We start from the raw sequence: 22,452 nt of genomic DNA, 5'->3' as shown, positions 1-22,452 counted from the left end.
ATTTAGTAAGCAAACCGCTGCATTTATACTACAATGAAAGAGTAAAACAGTTGGCTTCTGTATGTGGAAAATTACATCTATTAGTACAAAAACTTTTTTTTTTTTTAAATGATTTTTAGAGTCTGAAAGTTAATTTGTATTCTGGCTGATAAAAAAAAAAAAAAGTGGTTTAATGAATGTGCCTTTTTCTGTTGCTGCTAACAGTACTATGTGTTTGACTGTTTGTTTATTTAAATACAAATTGTATTGTATTAAAAACAATGGTTTGATTTGTGTATTAGATATCCTGGTACACTGTCCTCCAGCACGTATTGGGACACAAATAAATGCAGAATGACCAGGAGTGGGACCGTCATCTTTGTTAAAACTGATTTCAGAGGAGGATAAAGAATAATGTTCAACAGATTCATTCTGCATTAGTATTAAATAAACAAAAAGAAAAGGGTTTGCAGAATGTGATTTCTACCTAAGGTGATGTCCTCAGAATGTAGCATTTGCCATGGAAGTAGTTTCATCTCCTAACTAGGGTATATTTGCAGAAATAAACTTCTCAATTGCCACTTTTTTTTCCCCCACATGTATTGACTCCCGTGTAACCCCATATTGTGCAATTTTGCTGATATTAAGGTCATTTTTCTTTGTACACATTTTATTTTAAATGTGAACCCATCTAAACCACTTTAGTGTTCAGTTCAGTGTTTTGAGATGTGATACATGTTAAAAGATGATAATGCGTATAATGGTGCACCTTGTCAGCCCTGTGATTTTGATGAAACAGACAAGGGTTCAGACACAGTTTTAAATGTTTTGAATTTGTACAGAAGCAGCTAGCTTCAGATTACATAAGCCATTGGGTTGCTTTACAGTTCTATTTAATCTAGACTCTGAACACATGTTCCTTTAGGTTTTTACATTCTCAATGTTCCTCTGTTAGATAAACTCGAACAGTAAGATGAAAAAGCAGCAACATTTTATTTCACTTTGCACTGTATTTAGTAGCTTGTTTCTCGGCATCACCATCACCCCAGGAAACAAAAACTTAAATGGATAAAGTGTAAGTATTTGGATGTTTGTAATATGATCTACACTATTAAAAAGTGGCACTCTTTTTTGCTTTGACATCTGTTCCTTATTATTTTAAGCTGTCTGAGAGACTCTACCTATGAAGGCATACAGTTTACAACCAGATTTCCAAAGGAAACCAAGGCAGAGTGCAGTGTGATTAAAATGTAACAATTGGTAGTGTCAAAAGTAATGATGGCAAGATCATATTTTTTGCTTCTTGTGAAATGAACAACTTCACAAGAAATAAGGGCCAAGACCTCAAATGCTCCCTGGAAAAAACACCTTGTTCTGTATCCACTAGAGGGAATGATGTTGTTTAATGATGCCATCTAGTGTGATCTAAGAGAAGTGAATTATGCATAGTGGACTCAAAGTGTTTTTCTCCAAATCATCATAAAGGAAAAACATTCAATAGAGCTACACAACCAAAAATCAAAAACAATTCTGTTTAATTGTGGGTCTTACTAGAGTCCAAAGTTATTTTTCTTTTTAATTGGAATAAGTGTTTTGTTTTTATTTTTACATTGTATGATGGAAAAGCTTTCAGCAGTTTGCCCACAGTGTTTTATTTTGTGCTTTAGGCACTTGTCCTTTTCTTGAGGATGTTGAATATCCTTTTGATTCCTTCTGCATATGGTATAAATATGTGCAGCTGCAATTATCTGGAAGTTTTCAGCTGGTTGGCATTTGAATATGCTTTCATCATCCCTTTCTTTGCTAACTAGTTTGGAAATGCATTCAGTTTCATTGAATTCTTGATGTGGTTAGCTTCCTGTTCCCATCATTTTCAGATGAACACATTTTCCTGCTCAGTTTTAGAGGCTTGTTTTATGCAGCTGACATTTGATTATTTTTTCTGCTTTGGAAATGTAAGCAGAGGGTTTTGTGAACCTTGAACTTGTTTTGTATCCTATGGGGATATTATCTACTTTTTAAAATCTGTATCCTAGATTGCTGTTGTTGGTTATACATTTCTGCTTTTTTTTGCTATGTGTGATTTTTTTTTTACACTGGATTTTAATAAAGTATACCCTGTAATATAAACAAACTATACATATTGATAAGCTCTATGTTGAATGAGCCGATCTTGTGCACTGGCTAAATATCTCCTGTTGGAACTGTCAGCAAAGCAAACCACAATACCTTACTTAAATTACAGATAAAACAAGGTCCATTTAAAGTTGGTTGAAAGTGCAATAAATACTGTTTGGAACTAACTTGTGTACATTTGGAAGCATGTTTTTAGATAGCTAATGATGGGGTCAGTTTAATTAAACTGTATCCTCCTGGGAAGCCCCTTTTTCAGGAGAAATCCTGGGATTACCAAGGATCAGTGGTTGGTACGATCCAGAATGATTCCCCAGTGCTTTCAAATGCTCCAATGAAATGCAGCTATGGTTTTTCCTGGACTGGTACAGGTTTCTGAAACAGCACAGTGATGAGACTAAAAGAGTGGGGTAGAACGTTCAAATCAAACCCCAGCTTGTGTAATAATGCATGCAAATCTAATTAAATGTACAGCCTTCCAAAGTTTACCTCTTATTAGCACTAGCGACATCGTCACTCCCCCTGCTTTCTCATGTGCAACATATTTTGGTTCCTTGCTTGTTTCTTATGTTTCTGTTTTGAATATTCAGGTGATTTATAAATAACACCATGATCAAGAAGTAGCTGCTGCTTCTAGGCACATGATCACTCCAGTGACATGGCAGACAGAGGGTTGCATTTTACTCTTTCTCTGTGTATCTTCAATCAGGGGTTTCTATAAATGTTGAATGCCCCCTAAAATAATTTAAAAATGTGACCACACTGTGGATGGTAAGAAAATAAAGTTTAGAAAGAAAGAGTTTGGAACAAGACCAAATAGACATGAATACCATAGCATAGCAGTGGTATTTTTATTTATTTATTTTACTGTATTTGTCTTGCAGAATTATAACATGATTGATTTTGAAGAATTCTCAACGTTGCACAATGCCTCTACAAAGTCCTGCAGCATGTCAGTTTGTAACAGAGTGTTACAGAATGTTACAGAATTATGTAAATTTGCAACAGAATTTCACAGTGTTTTCATAGAATTGCTGACTGGCTCCTGTAACACTGTGATACAAACTTTCTGAAAGTTCTACAGCATTTTATTGTAGACCAGTGTTACATTCCTTTGAAAGAGGAGTTTATAGCTTTCGTGTTTCAATTTAATTTGATAATTTGTTAATTTATATTGACAGGTATTTTTAATTGTTGATCCAGCCCTATCATAATAGTTATGCATGTCAGGAAAAAAAAAAAAAAGAAAAAGAAATCAAGCACATATACAATAAAAAATATTGTAGTACACCAAATAAAGTTATGTTCATAACTACCCTTTTTATTTTGATAAAACTTGAAATGTGACTATGGAACATCTGTTTAATATTTATTTTCACATATATATATATATATATATATATATATATATATATATATATATATATATATATATACACATACACATACACATACACACACACACACACACACACACACTTTGTATATATAATTTGTTGACAAAAAAAGTATATATTTGAAAAAGAAATGAGCCAAAAATGTATTGTGATAAAATGTAAAACTGATAATTGAAAAATACAGACTAGCTCGGGAATTAAAATATCAATCTTATTTGATGTCATTTAATAGGCTACTGCAAAGGCTTAGTAAAGTTTTAAAATCAGCAACCTACTTAATCGACGTCATCAGAAACGCGATTTGAGTAAGTAGCTTGTGGTTGAGGCATTTTTTGTAAAATATAGGAAGAAAGCACGTGATATAATCTCAGAGTTGTGTTAAACCCGTGCCTCTATGTCCAGCAGGGGGTGCAGTGGACGAAACTATCCCTGCTCACGGCCCTCCCCTGTGAGTTCCAAGGTGACGTCACGGTGGTTTGAGAGTTTCTTGCTCACTCTTTTTGGGACACTTCGCCAAACAGAGGAGAGGGATAGAGAATAATATGCGTGGTGCTTGCTTTTTTCTTAACTGTATGATCCACAGCATTTTTTCAAAAGCAAAACATTTTAGCTAGCGCAACTCACCACTGACCAAAACTTTGAAACAGAACTGATTACAACGCTGTATCTCTAATTTTAGTCATTAAATTTATAACAAGGGAGTTTAAAGACAGTTGACCTCTTCCAGCAACTTGCCCAGTTTGGATGCAATTACAGTAGCTCTTTTTCGCCTGTACTGGAGTTTGCGATTTTGCAGAGTGATGTCCAAAAGAAGGATAAAGCCGGGGACTTTTGTCAGTTTCTTCAAAGTCCTGGTAGTGGTGGCTTTGTCGCTGCTAGAGGTGAACTGTGCAGGTAAGAACGTATTTTCTATTAACCTCTTCGCTTTTAACGTCTATATAGAGAAACCTCTATAGTGAGCATTTTTAGCGATAGGTAACCAAAGACCTTGTTGGTGTGACTTTTTATCCGTTGGTCCTTTGGTTGTGAATTATTATTTTATTTTATTTTTTACACAGTGCAAAATGTATACTACATTTTAAATGTAATGTAATTGTTTGGTAACCATTTAAACATTTATTTCGTCTCTGAAGTACATAAGTAAAAAGTACAAAACAAAATACAAAAAATAAAAAAGCCCCCGCGGATGGGTCTAATTGAAAAACAGTCGTAGTATTGAGTCCTTAACCTATTATTTTTAAAATGTGTTTTTAACATCACCCTTTGTAGTAGAGCTAAGGTTTAGATGAGTTGAGGTAAGCATGGGCTGTTTTTATAGGGTCATATTTGTTGTGTGCCTGGCTGACAGAATCAGCCCCCCCCCCTCGTATCCAGGAAACATTAAGCTTCGCTTCAACAAGCACTGCGATTGTTTTCAGAGCTGGGTAAATTCAGGTTGTTAACATATGTGACCCAGGGCCATTTCAGTGCCTCACCGCTAGCATCTCTTTGAAAGGGGTCCAAGGAACTTGGAGGCAAGATAGGATTGCAGGCTTGTGGATGAACATTAATTTTGTATTGTGTTCTGGGCAGCTAAATAGCAGTTATATTAGTAGAAGTCCTCATTTTTATTAGCGCCTCAGTCGTGTCTTGCCATCGGTGAGGGAAAATGAGAATGGGATGAACTGTATTTCACTTTTGAAATTTCCACTCACTGGGTACCTAATTTTTTAAATTATTTCAACAGCTCCCTAAAGCAGTTCCTAGTTCCTTAGCCATGTTGTAGTTGTTTTTTTTTTTTTTTTTTTTTTTTTTTTTTTTTTTCAGAACTCCCATTTAAATACCTGTTGGGCTTTTTGCACAGTTGCCCTCTAGTATACAAAATGCAAGATCTTTAGACCCCCAGTGAGTTCTGTGGGGAATGACTATGATGGTGCAGATTAGAGAGAATGTGTTAATCAACTGAATATTTGAAAGTGCTGTCTGTCCTTTGTTGTTTGCTAATCCATTTACCTCTCTCCAGGAGGTGACAGATGCCTAAATTTCCTGAATCCTGCTGCCATTTGGTAGCATTGCTTGGGGGGAGGGGTATGGGACATGGAGTTTTCTCAGTTTCATTCAGGTTTATTTTACACTGGCATTTATAACCCAACTATATAGCCTTTTATAGCCTTTGAAATCACCCTGTGGTATGTTTTTCCTCCTGGTCTAAACAAATAGTCATTTTGGAGGAACGTTTTTGAAGTTACTGGTAGCTGAGTCCTACAGGAGCTAACAAAATATTTTTTTGTAAACATTGGCCTACGTGTTTAAACACTAGTCTGCCTTATGTATGTGAAATAACACACAGTGTAGTGTAAGCCTTCATAATTGAATATATCTCCATCTGTATGTTTATGTAGTGGTTAGGTGATGCTTTCAGTGGAGAAATTAATTTGATATTGTATGATGTGTAACTTGCAGGTTTCATTTAGTTAGCATATTTAAACTTTTGGTTTTACACGGTGGGGGGTGGGAGGGGGGCTTTTTGCACATGGCAGGCACCCCAGGCAAAACGTGTTGGTGATATGCAATGCACGCATTTACATGGTAATTTATTCACTTGCTAATGACACGTCTTAAAGCTATAGTGTATTGTGTAAAACTGAAGCCAAGAAAAAGTAGGCCTTAATCCACAGAGAGGCATGTAATCAACACTATAGAGCTGCTTTTAGTAAATATGTATTGCAGTGTTTCACATCCATTCAGTGAGTTTTGACAGGTCTATAATGATCAAATGAAACAGTGGAATTCAATGCTCTGTTCATTACATCATGTATAGCCAGTATAAGATGGTTTTTCATAACCAGCCATCATTTTTTTTAAGAACACCTTGATTTCACATTGAAACCATGATATAGAACGATGTTGTTTTGTAAATAACAATGGCTTTTTACTTAAACCAGACATGGTTCAGAGAAAGATTGAGATCTGTACGATTGGAATCTATATCTACATATGTTGTCCAATGGCCAAGGAGTTTTAAAGAAACAGTCAAGGAGAAGCTGTAGTTAGAAATGTTGATAATATGTTTTTGTTCAGTGGAAATGGAATGGAACTCAAAGCTAATTTTTTTTTTTTAAGGTTTCAGTAAACTAAACAATAATTATTCATTTCCAATACATTTTAATTTACTGAAGATGGAACAAGTGAAAAGCCTCACCCTGAAGAAGTGGCGGTTGCCTGCCCCAGCGCATTGGGCCACATGTTACTTCCAAGTGGATATTCAAGCTTTCTAAGTGCTGAAATATATTATCTTACTTATAAAACACAGATGGGGCCTAATTACTCTAGTGGCTGTAGATTTTCTAAGGGTCTGTGGCTGGGAATTACAAAATAGGGATGTATTAATCCATAGAATACATTAGTTGGGTAGACGAGTAAGTAAATTCACATTCCAAATGATGTAAAGTATATGATGTAAAGTACAAACACACACAGATGACAACGGAAAGGTAAAACTATAAGTGTGGCAGTTTCAGATTTAATAGGATGACGTCTGTCAGGTCTGTTCTACAAGTGATGTTTATTGGACGAGAAGTTATCAGAAGTGGCTAAGGAGTTGGCCAAAGTTCAAATTGAATCCTTTATTAACAGTTAGATAAAAGAACATCTTCAAAGACATTGGTGTCCTTGGAAGGACAGGGGCTGTTTGCTAATTCAGTTTTACATTGTAAGAGAGGGTGGTGGCAGCTTACCCCCACTGAAATTACCATTGTTTTCAAATGGATCATTAAACCAACAATTGTTTAATTTAAGGAGCCTCTTGAACTCGCCTTTGTAGGGGATGCGTTCTATAGCTACCAACGCTCGTAATTGATAGTTGATAAGGGTCTTTATTAATAATTAATTTCATACACGTCTTCCTCCCCTTTTGTTTGTTCGCTGTCATGAAGGTAATTACTAGTTGTTTACAGCTACACAGAGAAACAGATAATATGACACATTGGCCACCTGCCTTTAATCTGTTTGATGTGATATAAACATATGAGGTGAGAATGAAATCAACAGACTCTAAATCAACAGGGGCTCGCATCCTAGTGCAGTTTTAATACAGTTTCCCCGAACTCTGTGCTGAGAATTTAATAAGGAGCTCTCCTGGAGTCCTCACAGATTTTGTTCTTTATACCCAGTGGTTAATTACAAAGTGTTATGTAAACTGATCAGGCTTTAATGTGACTGTTCAACAATATAGCTCACTCTGTACCTTGTGTTGGGGGACCAGTCCAGGGGGTCATCATCAGTGAAATGCTTTAAAGAAAATAATAAATAAATAAGTGATCTGAAAAGAAAGCAGGTGATCTGACTGTACGCTTGCCCTGGGGCATTTCTGGATGATGGCATAAATCACGTTTTTATATATTTGGGGGCACAAATGGCATGAAAGAAAACAGAAACCTTTGACAGCATTTTTAGAGAGAGAGAGTTTTCTTCCAAAATTTGAAAACAACAGCAGTGCTTGTAGTAAACACTTTGACAATGCTCTTGGCTGCAAATAATGCTGCTGATCTAAAAAGGGTACATAAAATAGGGTTCTTTGTGTATCAAAATATGGAAATCAAACCTCAGACATGGTGTATTTTTGATTGTAAAATAGGTTTTTATGAACTGCTTGAAGGGTCTTATGTTAGGAATGTAAACAGTGAAGCTATTCATTTAATAGATCCCCTGTGTGGTATTCTCTTTTCTACTATTCTGTTATTGAAGTTACTTGCTGGGCAAATAACTCAAAACAGTCTTGGGGTCAGAGATCTGCCGACAAGCACACAGCACATCATTCTTAGTTAGGCTGCCCCTTCTTGTTAAGCTAAGTACAACCTCAGACATGTCAGACACATTTGATTTGTAGAATATACACAGGAAAAGCACAGTTTGCTATCAATGTAACGGCACATTTAATCTCTTTTTAGCTCCGAACTGATCTCTCAGCCTGTTGCAATATCAGCATTTTTTAGATTCAAGGAATTGACCAACACTGAGATTTATCAACAAACTGTTGAGGCCTCTATACAAGCGTTAAGAAGACAAGCACAGTGATGTCCTTGTGGGGCATGTATTTGTAGAGGCGATAACCCGGCTGATTTATAGAAATATGTGAACAAGACTCCCCTGTGTCAGGAAGCCATCAGGGACAGCTAAGGTGATGACTCCAATAACACCAAGCTTTAGAAACAAAGCTGTGACTGTTTTTTTTTTTTTTTTTTTTTTTTTTTTTTGAGCATAGTGTGAACTATAGGGTGAGAGAGACTTGTTTTTAACTAATATGAAATCTTTTTTTTCTATGAAATTCAGCTCTTTGTTGGGAGAAAATTGCATGGGGAATGAAACATTTGGAGTACAGTAGCAAAGTCTGCTTTTATTCATACATGAGGGCTAATGAATGAAGACTGAATCTTGCTAATCCTGCCCTTTTTATTTCTCTGTGATATAGCTCATTCACTTGCTTAGATCTCCATTGATGACATCCAGATGCTAGGAATGCACATCTAGTTGATTGCTGCTAAAGTATTCAGATTCCAGCGCTTTTGGATATAAAAAATGTACAGTGATCTTGTTCCTTTGTTTCCACTCCATGCATGTGTGCATCTCTGATTTATGTGGCCTTTTGGCATATTTGTCAAGTTTCTTCACTTCAGGTTGCTTATACACATCCTCATCTGAAGTAAAAACACGTAGGGACATCTACTAACTTTTATAAACCCACGAATCACGGGATGTGTTGCTGCCACATTGCATTCTCCTAAACACTGCTGCTGAGCCTGTGCTTCAAATTCTGCTGGAATTAGAGGGGAGGCACCAGCGCTAGATATGTTATATATTAGATATAAATATTTTTTAGGGTCTGATGGATGAGGTGGAATTTGCTGATTTTAAAACGTTATGGTTTCCTGTGGAACTTAGAAGTATTAACCCATTCGTATAATGTATAAATCCAACAGTGACATATATAAATTTATTATTTTTGTAACCAAAGATACATTTTACTTTTAAGTGCTCTGTTTTGTGGGTGTGAGCCAACCAGCAACAAAAATCAATTTTAAAAAATGATGGCTGTAGCCTGCCGTACCTTGTTTCAGGCAGGCTGGTTTCAATTCATTTAGAGGGGAGGGAAGGTGTGAAAGTGATATTTCCCAATGTTTATTGAAGTCTTTACAACAAAATCATTAGGGCCACATTATTTGAATGCTTTTAAGAAACACTGCAATTTTTTCTACTGTCCCCTGGCCTTTTTATAACAATTCTGTGTGGTTTGCATTGCAATTGCTGCAATATTTATTTATTGCTTTACTTTGTTCTTGAAGCAAATATATTTTCATCTGGTTGCTCTTTAAACTTTATTGTGAGTGGCACATGGGCACAAAAGTGTCAAAACAAATTCCAGTGAAGCGAGCCAACACTGTAAAATCAAACGGCAGTTAGTGTTGTATCATCTTCGCAGTAAATATTTAATAACCTTGTGTGGGAAGTAGCGTTCAGGGTTCTTGCCTTCACACATACAGCGTGTACTGTACAACATTCCATACAATATCGAGAGCTGTCCTGATCTATTTAAAATAGATTGAGCAACATAGATAAACCAAGCTGCACTTACAATGGGAACATTATTAAAACCTAGAAAATTTTTAAAAAAAGCTTTGACTTAGCAAGTTAATGGGGCACAGTTTGTTAGATATCAAACAGTCCTGGGGAGAACTGCATTGAGCTGTTTTGTTAGCATTTTAAAATGCCATTGCCCACTGTTTAAGGTCAAAGGAAACTGTCGGGAAGACAACCATTATGTCTTGTATATCCAGTTTGTTAAAAAGCATTTGTGTCAAAGAAAGGTCCCTTTAGCATGAGCTGCCAAAAAACATGGTCATTGATTTTAATGATTGCATACTTAAATGTAATTAGTTGTAGTCTACAGGGTAACATTTCTTGGCAGGGCCGTTGTTGACACCTTGAAACAATATGCATTTGACTTGCTTTCTTTCTTTCCTTTTTTTCATGATGACAAAATGCCTAACGTTTTACCACTTAAGTAGAAAAAACTAAATCACCTTGAAAAGTGCTTTTCTTTTTTGTAAAGGAGTTTAATATGATGCGAGACACACCATTCGGTTTCTTCTGAAGGGTCTATATTCCTACCAGAAAGGCAGGGAGATACCAAAAAATGCGTTTCTATATTTCTACCATGATGGAAATGATGACCAACAGGCAATTAATTCTCTGGTGTGGCATGCTGCCTAGCTATTCATTTTCTAACCAAAAGCATCATGAGTTTCCTTTAAAAATGAAGGCCCAAAATGAATGTAGCATTCTCGAGTGCTATTTTTAAAAAATCCACTTAGTGGGATTGTGTCATCATGCCATAACCACTCTTGTGTCTTGAAGATACTGTCTGTAATTGTGGAATTGTTGTACTATATATACAGACACACACACACACATACATGCAGTCCTCGCACTTGCGACACAATTGGTTCCTGAAAGTCACGACGTAAGTAACAGTGTTATAAATTGGGGTTACGTTCCTTACTCTTCAGCCAGATAATATAGTTTTACAAAAATGGCCTGTTATATTGTACTCATGCAAATATTTATAACTCTTTACACTCAGCCCGGTGATTAAGCGCATATTACTCAGACACCTGCCTGGCTTGTTTAAAAGTACAGACTCGGGGCTTTTCAAAGACGTATTCAATGTGTGTATGTAGTACTCCTAGCAGGAAATATGATCGCTTGAATTTAAGTCCCTCATCATGTGACAGTTCAGCTTAGGTTTCATTTTGAGTCAATTGCTCTTATCAGACATTGTTAACGGCAAATAAATTAAAAACAAAACAAAACAAAATAAAACCCCCCACTAAACTGAGTCAGGGCGACCACAACAGTGCTGCAGTTCGGACACCGAGCATGCGCACATGACGCACGGCTCGGGTCTCGCCGTGTCGTAAATGCCGTATCGATGTCGTAAAGTCGAAGCAGGGTAATAATGCAAAAGAGTCATAAGTGCCGCCCGTCGTAAGTCAAGGATCACCTGTGTGTGTGTGTGTGTGTGTGTGTGTATGTGTATGTATGTATGTATGTATGTATATATACTGTATATGTGTGTGTGTGTGTGTGTGTGTGTATGTATGTATGTATGTATGTATGTATGTATGTATGTATATATACTGTATATGTGTGTGTGTGTGTGTGTGTGTGTGTGTGTGTGTGTATGTATGTATGTGTGTACTGTGTGTGTGTGTGTGTGTGTGTGTGTGTGTGTGTGTGTGTATATATATATATATATATATATATATATATATATATATATATATATATATATATATATATATATATATATATATATGCATGCGCCCCAGCTGCGCTTCAGCTCACAGACGGATGGCCTGACATTTCTACAGGATGGCCTGTAGAGTTCCATGATACAGTGCAGACTTCATGGTTCATTCAGTGATGGCAAGTCGTCCAGGTCCTGATGCAGCAAAGCATCCCCATATCATGACGCTTCCACCACCATGCTTGTCCGTTGGTATGAGGTTCTTACTGTGGAATGCAGTGTTTGGTTTTCGCCAGACATAACAGGGCCCATGTTGGCCAAAAAGTTTCATTTTTGACTCATCTGTCCATAGAACATTGTTCCAGAACTCTTGAGGATCATTCACGTGCTTTTTGGCAAACTTGAGATGAGCATTCATGTTCTTACAAAGCAGTGGTTTTTGTCTCGCTACTCTACCATGAATTCCATTTTTGCTCAGTGTCTTTTTGATGGTAGAGTCATGAACACTGACCTTAGCTGAGGCAAGACAGGCCTGCAGATCCCTGGATGTAGTTCTAGGGTTCTTTGTAACTTCCTGGATGATTTTACTCCTTGCTATGGGGAGATTTCGGCAGGACGACCACTCCTGGGAAGATTCACTACTGTCCCAAACTTTCTCCATTTGGATAATATGGCTCTGACTCTGGTTTGGTGAAGCCCCAGAGCCTTAGAAATGGCTTTGTAACCCTTTCCAGACTGATAGGCATCAACAACGTTTTTCTTGATGTCTTCAGGAATTTCTTTTGATTGTGGCATGATGTGCCTCTACAACCTGTGTGCTGACAACTTCAGATGGTAAGGGCCAAAGTTAGTCAGATTTATATTGGGCAGGGCTGGCCCAAATCAGGCCTGATTGTTAACCAAAGTATTCAAACAGCTGACCCTAATTATCCCTTCAATTGGGTTGAGTTAATGGGGGGTGGGGTGGCTATAACTTTTTCTCACCTGAAGATTGCATGTTTGATTACAAACTTTGGTGTCATTTTTCTCTCTGACTCCCTCTATATACAGCTACAACCCACAAATAGATCTGACCAAATTCAATGTGAAAAATGTGCAAAAATGCAGAAAATCAGACAGGGGGCAAATACTTTTTCACAGTACTGAATGTGCATAATCACTTATTTACAGACTTGTACTGTACTTTTTTATTGGTATACTCTGCACTGTACTTGAGACCATATCAATAAGTCTGCTACTGTAATTTACAGGCGTTAACCATATAGGCTAAAATGATGTTTTCATGCAGGTGGCCTCTATTTATCTCTCAGATTAATAAACACAGCGCAGGTACCTCTAGGCAGGGTGGAACATGGTGCAATCTATATATGGTGAAGATTGTCATTCAGTGAGGCGATAGCATCTAAATTACAGCACCAGAGGGGGCCTTGATCAGTGGAGGTGACTGCTTTCAGACTGTTTATCTGCAGAAAGATCAAATATTGTGTATGTTAGGGCCCCAACCTGAGATACTTCCCCATCTAGATCGGATTGACCACATCGGGTTGGGGTTAATTAATTAATTTTTAGAACCCCCTTTTTGTGACCTTATGTGACCTTTTGTGAATCTTTGTGTGACCTTATGGCCCCATCGCGATGTTGAAAATAACCTTAACCGGAACCCTAACTGAAGAAAACATTAAAAAACACAAACAGTGAGCAGCAACGTCACAGTGTGCGTCGGTCTTCCAATTAAATCTACAGTACCACAGTACCTGCGCAGTACACAACACAACAGAATAAAATAACACATCAAATAGCAACCTAAATATTCTACATTTGTTAAGACCGACATGCGCTGTAATGTTGCTGCTCACTGTTTGATTTAGGGTGTGTCTTTGGATAATCTTCAGATCCGGTTAGGGTTTAGTCAATTTTCTGAGAAGACAACCCCGCTCCGAACACAAAGATTTCGTGGTTGTAAAAATTAATTAACCCCAACCTGATGGGGTTGACCTGATCTAGATGTGGCGGGGTTTGTGTTAGGGTCAGGGTCTTAACATATACCCCAGGAGGGAGCAGTTAATCTTTAAATACTCATTTGGAAACGGACAAAGCAAAGGGCTTAATTTTTCTACCAGCTTTTTCATGCCTTGGTCCAGTAATTGCCCTTTATATAATTTTGTTATCATCTTTGTATTTTTCAGTGTTTATGTAATTTGGAGGAACCCTCAAACAACAAGGCCCCTGTTGATATGATTTACTGCGTTTTGTTTACTCAGTTACTTGGATTAAGTTACGTGACACTGGTAACCTCAAGGCGAAGGGCAACTTGGATGGCTTTCTAAATATGGAACCTGACAAACCAGAACATTTGTTTTACCTTAAAAATAAGAGATAGCCTTTTTCATTCTCTAAGTTGAACAACTAATATAGGGTTTCAGCATACATTTGCAAAAAAAAAAAAAAAAAAAAATCCTGTTGTGTATCAGATGCTGTGGAACAAGGCTTAAAAGATTACCCAGTGTCCCTTGAGGTATCCATACAATTCTTTGCAAAGTGATCAGTTATTAATGTTTTCAGGTCACACAGGGCTTTCTGGTTTATTGTAGTTGCATAGTATCCACATAAATATTAAAACAATCAGTAAAGTATCCATTGTCATATACAAAGTAAAATAAAATCCCCTTTCATTAAAACGGATCATCTTGTCGTTCAGACATCTGTAAATAATTGTAGATAATAATGCTGATTACCAGCTCATAACTATCTATTTCCTGGTGTCATGATGGAGTTTTCATTTTCTTGATGATTACAGTCAGTGTTTGGATGTTGACTAGGCATGGTCAATTGTTTCCATTGATAGCTGCCAAATCCTCACAGTAAAATTACAGTCACTGACCATATTTTGTTCTTGTTATTGTGCTATATTACAGTACATAATGTTTACTTTTAGCATACTTTGGGGCCGGGAAAGGTGTTCTGAATGGTCCAGTGAAATACAGAGGGCTGTGCTAGCGTTTGCTTCAGCAGAGAGTTTGGCTGTGCTCTGATTACAGTACATCAAGACCACATGAAGAATAAGATCGCAATTACTCAGCATTCCAGCGCATGCCTATTATTGCAGTGCAGCTGATAAGCAGTGAGGATAGAGATCCCATAGATTCCCTAAAGATTAGGCCTGTCTCCATGGCAATGTTACTAATGTTCTTTACTGTATTATGAATAAAACCACGCAGGGCCAGCATGCCATGCATCGTTTATTTTGCTCACCTTTCAGTGGTTATTGCTACATTCCCCTTTGTTTAAACTTGAATACAGTCTAAACTGGTGCAGTATGAAAGGCATACTGAAGCAGATCAAGCTTTTCACATTTTGATAAAAAGTATTTTTTATCCCTGTTCCCTGTTTACCCTGCCATCAAGTGATGTGGGAAGTGTTATTTCATTCTAGCTGTCAAGGGAATATATTTTAGATGACTGAAAATAATTTATGCACTGTATTACTAAATTGGCCAGTTAGTTTATAATCTGCAGTGTTGGTACCAAAGTCCAGAGTTTGGGCTGCAGCAGGAAAATGTCTATATAGGCTAAACTCATACTAGAGCTGCTACAATTAAATCGAAAATTGATTTTTTCAATCGATTCCATTCTCATTATATACATTGATTATAAATACTGGATAATCAATTCAATATTTACATTTTTGTAATGCGCATTGTTAATCACATTATTTAAGTATATCAACGAAAATGCACTGAACATGATGCTGCAGCTGTTGCTATATAAAAAAAAACAAAAAAACAAGACGGCTTCCATAAACTCGTGTCTAGGTATAGATAACATGTACTGTAATTTGTTTGGAATAAATGTTTTAGTAATATGCTGCATGTTAAACTTGCTTTAGGCTTGATTAGTAATATGCTGCATGTTAAACTTGGTTTAGGCTTGATTAGTAATATGCTGCATGTTAAACTTGCTTTAGGCTTGATTAGTAATATGCTGCATGTTAAACTTGGTTTAGGCTTGATTAGTAATATGCTGCATGTTAAACTTGCTTTAGGCTTGATTAGTAATATGCTGCATGTTAAACTTGGTTTAGGCTTGATTAGTAATATGCTGCATGTTAAACTTGGTTTAGGCTTGATTAGTAATATGCAGCATGTTAAACTTGCTTTAGGCTTGTTGCGATTGTTGTTGTTGTGTTTATTCGAACGATTCGATTTTGTGTGCCCAGTTAATCGATTGCTATTTGGAGGCTTAACTGACAGCCCTGGCTCATACCTGTGTAATCCTCTTTTGAGTGTAAAGTACGCTTTCAGATTAGAAGGTTTGTCTGTATAGTTATATTACAGGCTTCTACTAACTAGGTTCAAATCTAGTTGTGTCCCTTTCTTTTTGTAAGTCTCCTTCAAAAAAAATAAATAAATAAATAAAATTAGGGGGTGGGGGGTTGATTTTTACCACATTCAGCCAGAGCTACGGATCATGTTTAGTTTTTAAACGTCATCTGCAATATTTCATTATTATATATTTTTAACGATTTGTTGTTTTAATGTTATACAACAAAAAACAATAGTTTTACTGTCAATTGCTTTCTGATTGTACATGAACAATTTTAAAAAGGCAAACTATGAAGGAATGAAATAGAAGTAGGTTGGAGTAAAATAGAGAAAACATCCACGGAAAAAAGATATTTAAAAAAAAAAAAAAAAAAGAATGGTAGTAGAGGCATAAAACAATTACATCCCAAAAGTAGACAAATCAAAATCTAAAACAAAATGTCGAAAATGGTTTAATAGATCACTTTAAAAAAATAAATTCAGAGAAAAAAGGCACTTTACAGAGCATTTAAAAGGGACCAAGAACAAAGTACATAGAAAGAGTACTTGAAACTGCAAACCTAAGTCAAAAAGGAAGTTAGGGAGGCCAGGAGACAGGTAGAAATGAGCATTGCCAAGGGGGCTAAAACCAATTCCAACACATTTTTCCAATATTATAATGGCAAAAGAACATTCAAGGAGGAAGTAAAATGTCTAAGAGATACAAATGGCAAAATCATAGATTAAGAGAAAAAAATAGCAAATATATTAAATGATTACTTTTCACAAGTTTACAGACTTATTTAGTGACACGGACAACATGCCCCACATGTCGATCTGTTCCTATCCAGTTTTTAATAACTATCAGAACAGTGGCTAAATGTTAAAGGGACTAGCAGCTCTTAAAATAAACAAATCCCCTGGGCCGGATGAGACCCTCCTAATAGCACTCAAAGAACTGAAAGACGTTATTTACAAACTGCTAACCAAGATCATGCAACACTCTCTTAACACAGAGGTTATACCAACAGACTGGAAAATTGCAAACATAATACCGATCCACAAAAAGAAGGGACAAAACCAAACCAGGTAACTACAGACCAATAAGCCTGACTTCTATTACGTGGAAACTTGTGGAGACTGTAATAAGATCAAAAATGGAAAATTATCTATGTGGTAACAGTATCCTGGGAGATTTTTTTGAGGATGCAACATTGACAATGGATAATTGCGATGCATATGACATTGTTTATTTAAATTTCCAGAAAGCTTTTGACAGAGTCCTGCATAAAAGATTAATTCTCAAACTGAACACAGCAAGAATTCAAGGAAATGCATGCACATGGATTAGGGTATGGTTAACATGTAGAAAACAGAAAGTACTGATTAGAGGAGAAACCTCAAAATGAAGTGAGGTCATTATCCTCCTCGCTGTCATCGGTAGGGATATGTGCATGCAAATAAATTAGCTTACTGATGTTGATTCCTCCATTAATCTAGACCATTTAGATTTCTTCAGATGTTCCTGTAATTTTGGATTTAATTTCTAGAGAAACCTGTCAATGTTTTAAATTCTTCATCTTTCATAATTTGCTGAGCATTCTGGTGGGCTAGACTTGATTTATGGTCAAAAAACTTTTTTCTTGGTGCCTGCTTTTTATGTTTTGATGTGCTTCCCAATGGGATTATACTACATGCTACCCACTGAGAGGTGAGTGTAACACCTTGATTAGATCATACATTTAATTTCTTTGCATCACAACAATCTTTGCAGCCTAGGCAACCTTTTGAAAAAATCAACCATTCATATTTCTTTAAATATTCCAGATATTGTTGTTTATTCCAGCAATCAGGGTAATCAACAGAATTAATACTTGTGGTGGAGTTTCTTTGCTGTTGTCCAGACATTGAAGATCCTGGCTGTTGAGTTTGCTGATTTGGTTCGGAGTTAGCGCTGACTTTTAATGTTTTTGTTTTGTCCAAACTGGTGGATTTGTCTCTCGTTATTCCTTTTGGTCAGTCTTCAGTGTATTTGGCGTGCCGGACAGTAAATATTAGTTTGTGATGCTCTTTTCATTTTGAAGACATAAAACTAATACACAAAAACAAACGAAATTCCACACGAAACGAGTAGGGCTTGACTGGTAGGATTTCCCAAAACAGGAAGACTGTTGTAATATGCACCAGTAATGTGTAAAAGAAGAGGAAGTGCTTCTGGAGAATATAGGCAGTGAAATATATTTGTGCTATATAATTGTATATGCATTAAGCCAAATGCATTTTTGTGTAAAACTAGAGACGTGGGTAGGGTGTTTTGCAGAATTTACATTTACATTTTTTATTTCTGTTGCCTTTGTCATACCGTTTTGTTTTTCTTTTCTTACCGGTAAGCATACTGGCATATATCTCCCCACCGTAACCACTGCTATGAAGGTACTCTTAGCAAGGCAGAGTTGAGGGCAGTGAAGACAAAACTTTCATTACAGTGGTCTGTGTTGAATCATTTCAGCTAATCAACTTTTGAAATTAATTTAAATAATAAATCATATATATATATATATATATATATATATATATATATATATATATATATATATATATATATATATATATATATATATATATATATATACACATACACACACACACACACACAGTGCCTATAGAAAGTCTACACCCCCTTGAACTTTTTTTCACATTTTGTTGTGTCAGTGCCTCAGAGTTTCATGCATTTAAATGAGTATTTTTTTCCACTTATCTACACGGCATACTCCACACTGTTAAGGGGAAAAAAGTTTTTATTGAGAAAAAAAAGTATGTATTAAAAATACAAAACTGAAAGATCATAATTGGATAAGTCTCCACCCCCCTGAGTTAATACTTGGTGGAGGCACCTTTGGCAGCAATTAGTTGTGCGTCTTTTGGGATAGGTCTCTACCAACTTTGCACACTTAGATTTGGCAATATTCAATCCTTCTTTTTTTCAAAACTGTTCAAGTTCTGTCAAGTTCCTTGGGGAGCGTTGATGGACAGCAATCTTCAGGTCATGCCACAAATATTCAGTTGGATTTAGGTCGGGGCTCTGACTGGGCCACTCAAGGACATTTACCTTTTTGTTCCTTAGCCACTCCAGTGTAGCTTTGGCTGTGTGCTTTAGGTCATTGTCATGCTGAAAGGTGAACTTCCGACCCAGTTTCATATTTCTTGCAGAGGGCAGCAGGTTTTCCTCAGACTTCTCTGTACTTTGCTCCATTCATTTTCCCTTGTGTGCTGACAAGTGCACCAGTCCCTGCTGATGAGAAACATCCCCACAACATGATGCTGCCACCACTATGCTTCACAGGAGGGATGATGTTCTTTGGGTGATGCACTATGTTGGGTTTGCGCCAAACATAACGCTTTGCATTTAGGCCAAAAAGTTCCATTTTAGTTTGGTCAGCCCACAAAACTTTTTGTCACATGGCTATATAATCTCCTGAGTTTTTTTTTTTTTTTTTTTCATACTTCCAACGGGACTCAAGGTGGGCTTTCTTGAGTAATGGCTTCTTTCTTGCCACCCTACCAGACAAGCCAGATTTGTGGAGTGTTTGGGATGTTGTTGTCACATGCTCACTTTGACCAGTCTTGGCCATAAAAACCTGTAGCTTTTGCAAAGTTGCCGTTGGCCTCTTGTAGCCTCTCTGATCAGTCTCCTTCTTGCTTGGTCATCCAGTTTGGAGGGACGGCCTGATCTAGGCAGGGTCTTGGTGGTGTCATACACCTTCCACTTCTTAATAATCACCTTGACCGTGCTCCAAGGGATATTCAAGGCCTTTGGTATTTTTTTATACCCATCCCTGATCTGAGTCTTTCAACAACTTTGTCCCGGAGTTCTTTTGAAAGCGCCTTGGTGTGGTTGAGTCTTTGCTTTGAAATGCACTACCCAGCAGAGTGAACCTACAATAACTGCTGAATTTATCCTGAAATCATGTGAATCACCTCAATGTAACACAAGTGGAGGTCACTTAATTTGATGTGTGATTTTGAAGGCGATTGGTTACACCTGAGCTAATTTAGAATTGCTATTACAAAGGGGGTGGACATTTATCCAACCAAGTTATTCCAGTTTTTATTTTTAATACATTTTCTACAAATTTCTAGAATTTTTTTCACTTGGGAGTCATGGGGTAGGATGTGTAGATAAATGAAGAAAATACATTTTAATGCATTTTAATTCCAGGCTATAAGGCAACAGAAGATGAACATTCTGAAAGGGGGTGTAGACGTTCTATAGGCATTGTGTGTGTGTGTGTGTGTGTGTGTGTGTGTGTGTGTGTCTATATATATATATATATATATATATATATATATATATATATATATATATACTCTAGACTATACAATTTCTTCAAATGCTATGCAGTCATTAATCCTCTCCATCTCCGGGCTCTCTTGGCTTTATTTGGCACATGCATGCTAAATCAGAAATAAGTCACAAAAGCTTCCATTCTTTATCTACCTGCTAAAATCATTGATTTTCCAAATACCTTTTGAAGGCAGGATAAGTTATTTTTGTTAGTAAAAGCATAATAAAGTAATCTCCTTAGGGTTAATACAATTTGACATAATTTGAAAGATACTGGTAAAGTAGACATTCTATTTAAAATGTATTTTATTTATTATTGTATATTATACTATGTCTTATAAGGTTTTGGTTTTTTATGGGCTTCAGTCTTTTTTTTTTTTTTTTGGTCAGGCCCTAAATGTAGTGAGTCTGCCTTTCTTGGGCATGTACATGTAGAGGGTTACATTAGATATTGAGGCAAATATCATACTTGAGCTCTTACCTTCCACCACAGAATGTCTCGCATCACTGTTTAACAGATGAGAAGGAAGTTCTAGCTGTTGCACAGTCTCCTGTTTTGTGACAGCATTGAACAAATAAGCTGTTTGAGCAGCTTATGCATTTTGCAGTGACCAAGAAGGAAATGAGACTGAGTCCACAGAAGGCATGTGTGCTACATTAGAAGAAAATATACCTAGCCTCATACCTAGTGGCATAATCTTAACAATGAATATTAATCCTGCTGTATGTGTTATATGCATGTGGGAAAGGATGAAGTAAATACCCTGTTTGCTAGCTGTTTGTTTTTCTTCTCAATCCTCTCTCAAGTTCTTACTAATTATCCTGTCTTTCTGCTCTGGAAGTGGTGTTGTTTTACCCTCCTGACTGTGTGGTGTGAATGACAGCAATAGGATCCTAGAAGGGACTTTGGTCTGGATTTCTTATTACAAAAAAGGAGGGTGGGGGGTGGGGATTGTTGTATCTAAAAATCTTAAATCATCCAATGAAAATGTTAATAAACAAAAGAGATGTGCCAAGGGAGGATCACTTTATGATGATATTACAGTACTCAGAACATTCCTGATACTTCTGCTGCATTCGGGTGATTCATGTTGTATATCCGCGCGTATATTAAGTGCTTTGTGATGGTGAAAGGCACTATATAAAATGAATAAATAATCAGATTTAATCCGAGAATCCCAATGATTTAAAGGACTTCATCCACAAGTTATAAACTACACATAGTTAAAGGACACAAGCTATTCTGATTTGTGCAAAATACAATTTAAGTAGCATATGTCATATGTGTAAGATGGCAAGTTTATTTGTTATTTTTTAAATTAAAAATCAAGGAATCGTCATGCAAACATTTCAACAAGTTTAAACATCTGTATGGGAGGGGCGACTCACTAGCTGAAACATTTATCTTCGAAATGTCTTCAAAATTTTAATAAATAGCAGGTTAAGCTGGCAAGTGTATTTTTTTTTTTTTTTATTAAATACAAAGAATCATCATTTCAAATGAGTTTAAACATCTGTTTCTAAATTTATGGAGGAGGGAGGGAACTGTCTAGCTGAAACATTTGTCTTTGAAATATTGTTAGTTTTCTTTATTAAGATATGGGATATGTTGGCTATACAGTATTTTACACCAAGTTTTTGTCTATTAGACTGTCACAAACTCAGCCAGTTTGTAATGTCTCCCTTCATCCAGTACCATTAGAGCAAGTGCAAGCATTGCATCCTTTAAGCACTTAACCTGAGCTGTGTCAGAATACACTGCAATTGTCCGGGAATCAATGAATCTTGGGCCTCTCAAATGGGCCTCATTGTTGAGCAATCTGTGGAACAGAGCTTTTGGCTGAGGTTCTGTGTTATCAGTACTTCCATGTTAATTTCACCATTAGGGTTTCCCTTTAGTGCCATTGCAACCCTAGACTACTCCATTGTATCTACAAATGCATGTCTTGTGTGAACTTGAATCCGCTTGTAGTTTAGCATTGATACATGACTGCCCTGATTTACATTTTGTTCA

At 36.6% G+C, this 22,452-nt stretch overlaps 1 protein-coding gene across 2 annotated transcripts in view; it reads left to right on the top strand.

The window, feature by feature from the left end:
* The first annotated feature begins 4,011 nt into the window (after window positions 1-4,011).
* LOC121302206 (tyrosine-protein kinase transmembrane receptor ROR2-like) overlaps window positions 4,012-22,452 on the top strand; it is an 86,505-nt gene continuing 68,064 nt past the window's right edge. For both annotated transcript variants that reach the window (XM_041232033.1, XM_041232041.1), the window contains exon 1: window positions 4,012-4,403. In XM_041232033.1, the coding sequence (XP_041087967.1) occupies window positions 4,310-4,403 (94 nt within the window). In that variant the 5' untranslated portion in view covers window positions 4,012-4,309. The remainder of the gene's footprint in view (window positions 4,404-22,452) is intronic.

The sequence above is a fragment of the Polyodon spathula genome, chromosome 2 (assembly GCF_017654505.1).
Source record: "Polyodon spathula isolate WHYD16114869_AA chromosome 2, ASM1765450v1, whole genome shotgun sequence".
NCBI classification, from domain to species: Eukaryota; Metazoa; Chordata; class Actinopteri; order Acipenseriformes; family Polyodontidae; genus Polyodon; species Polyodon spathula.
This window is presented reverse-complemented; position numbering and strand designations above follow the sequence as displayed.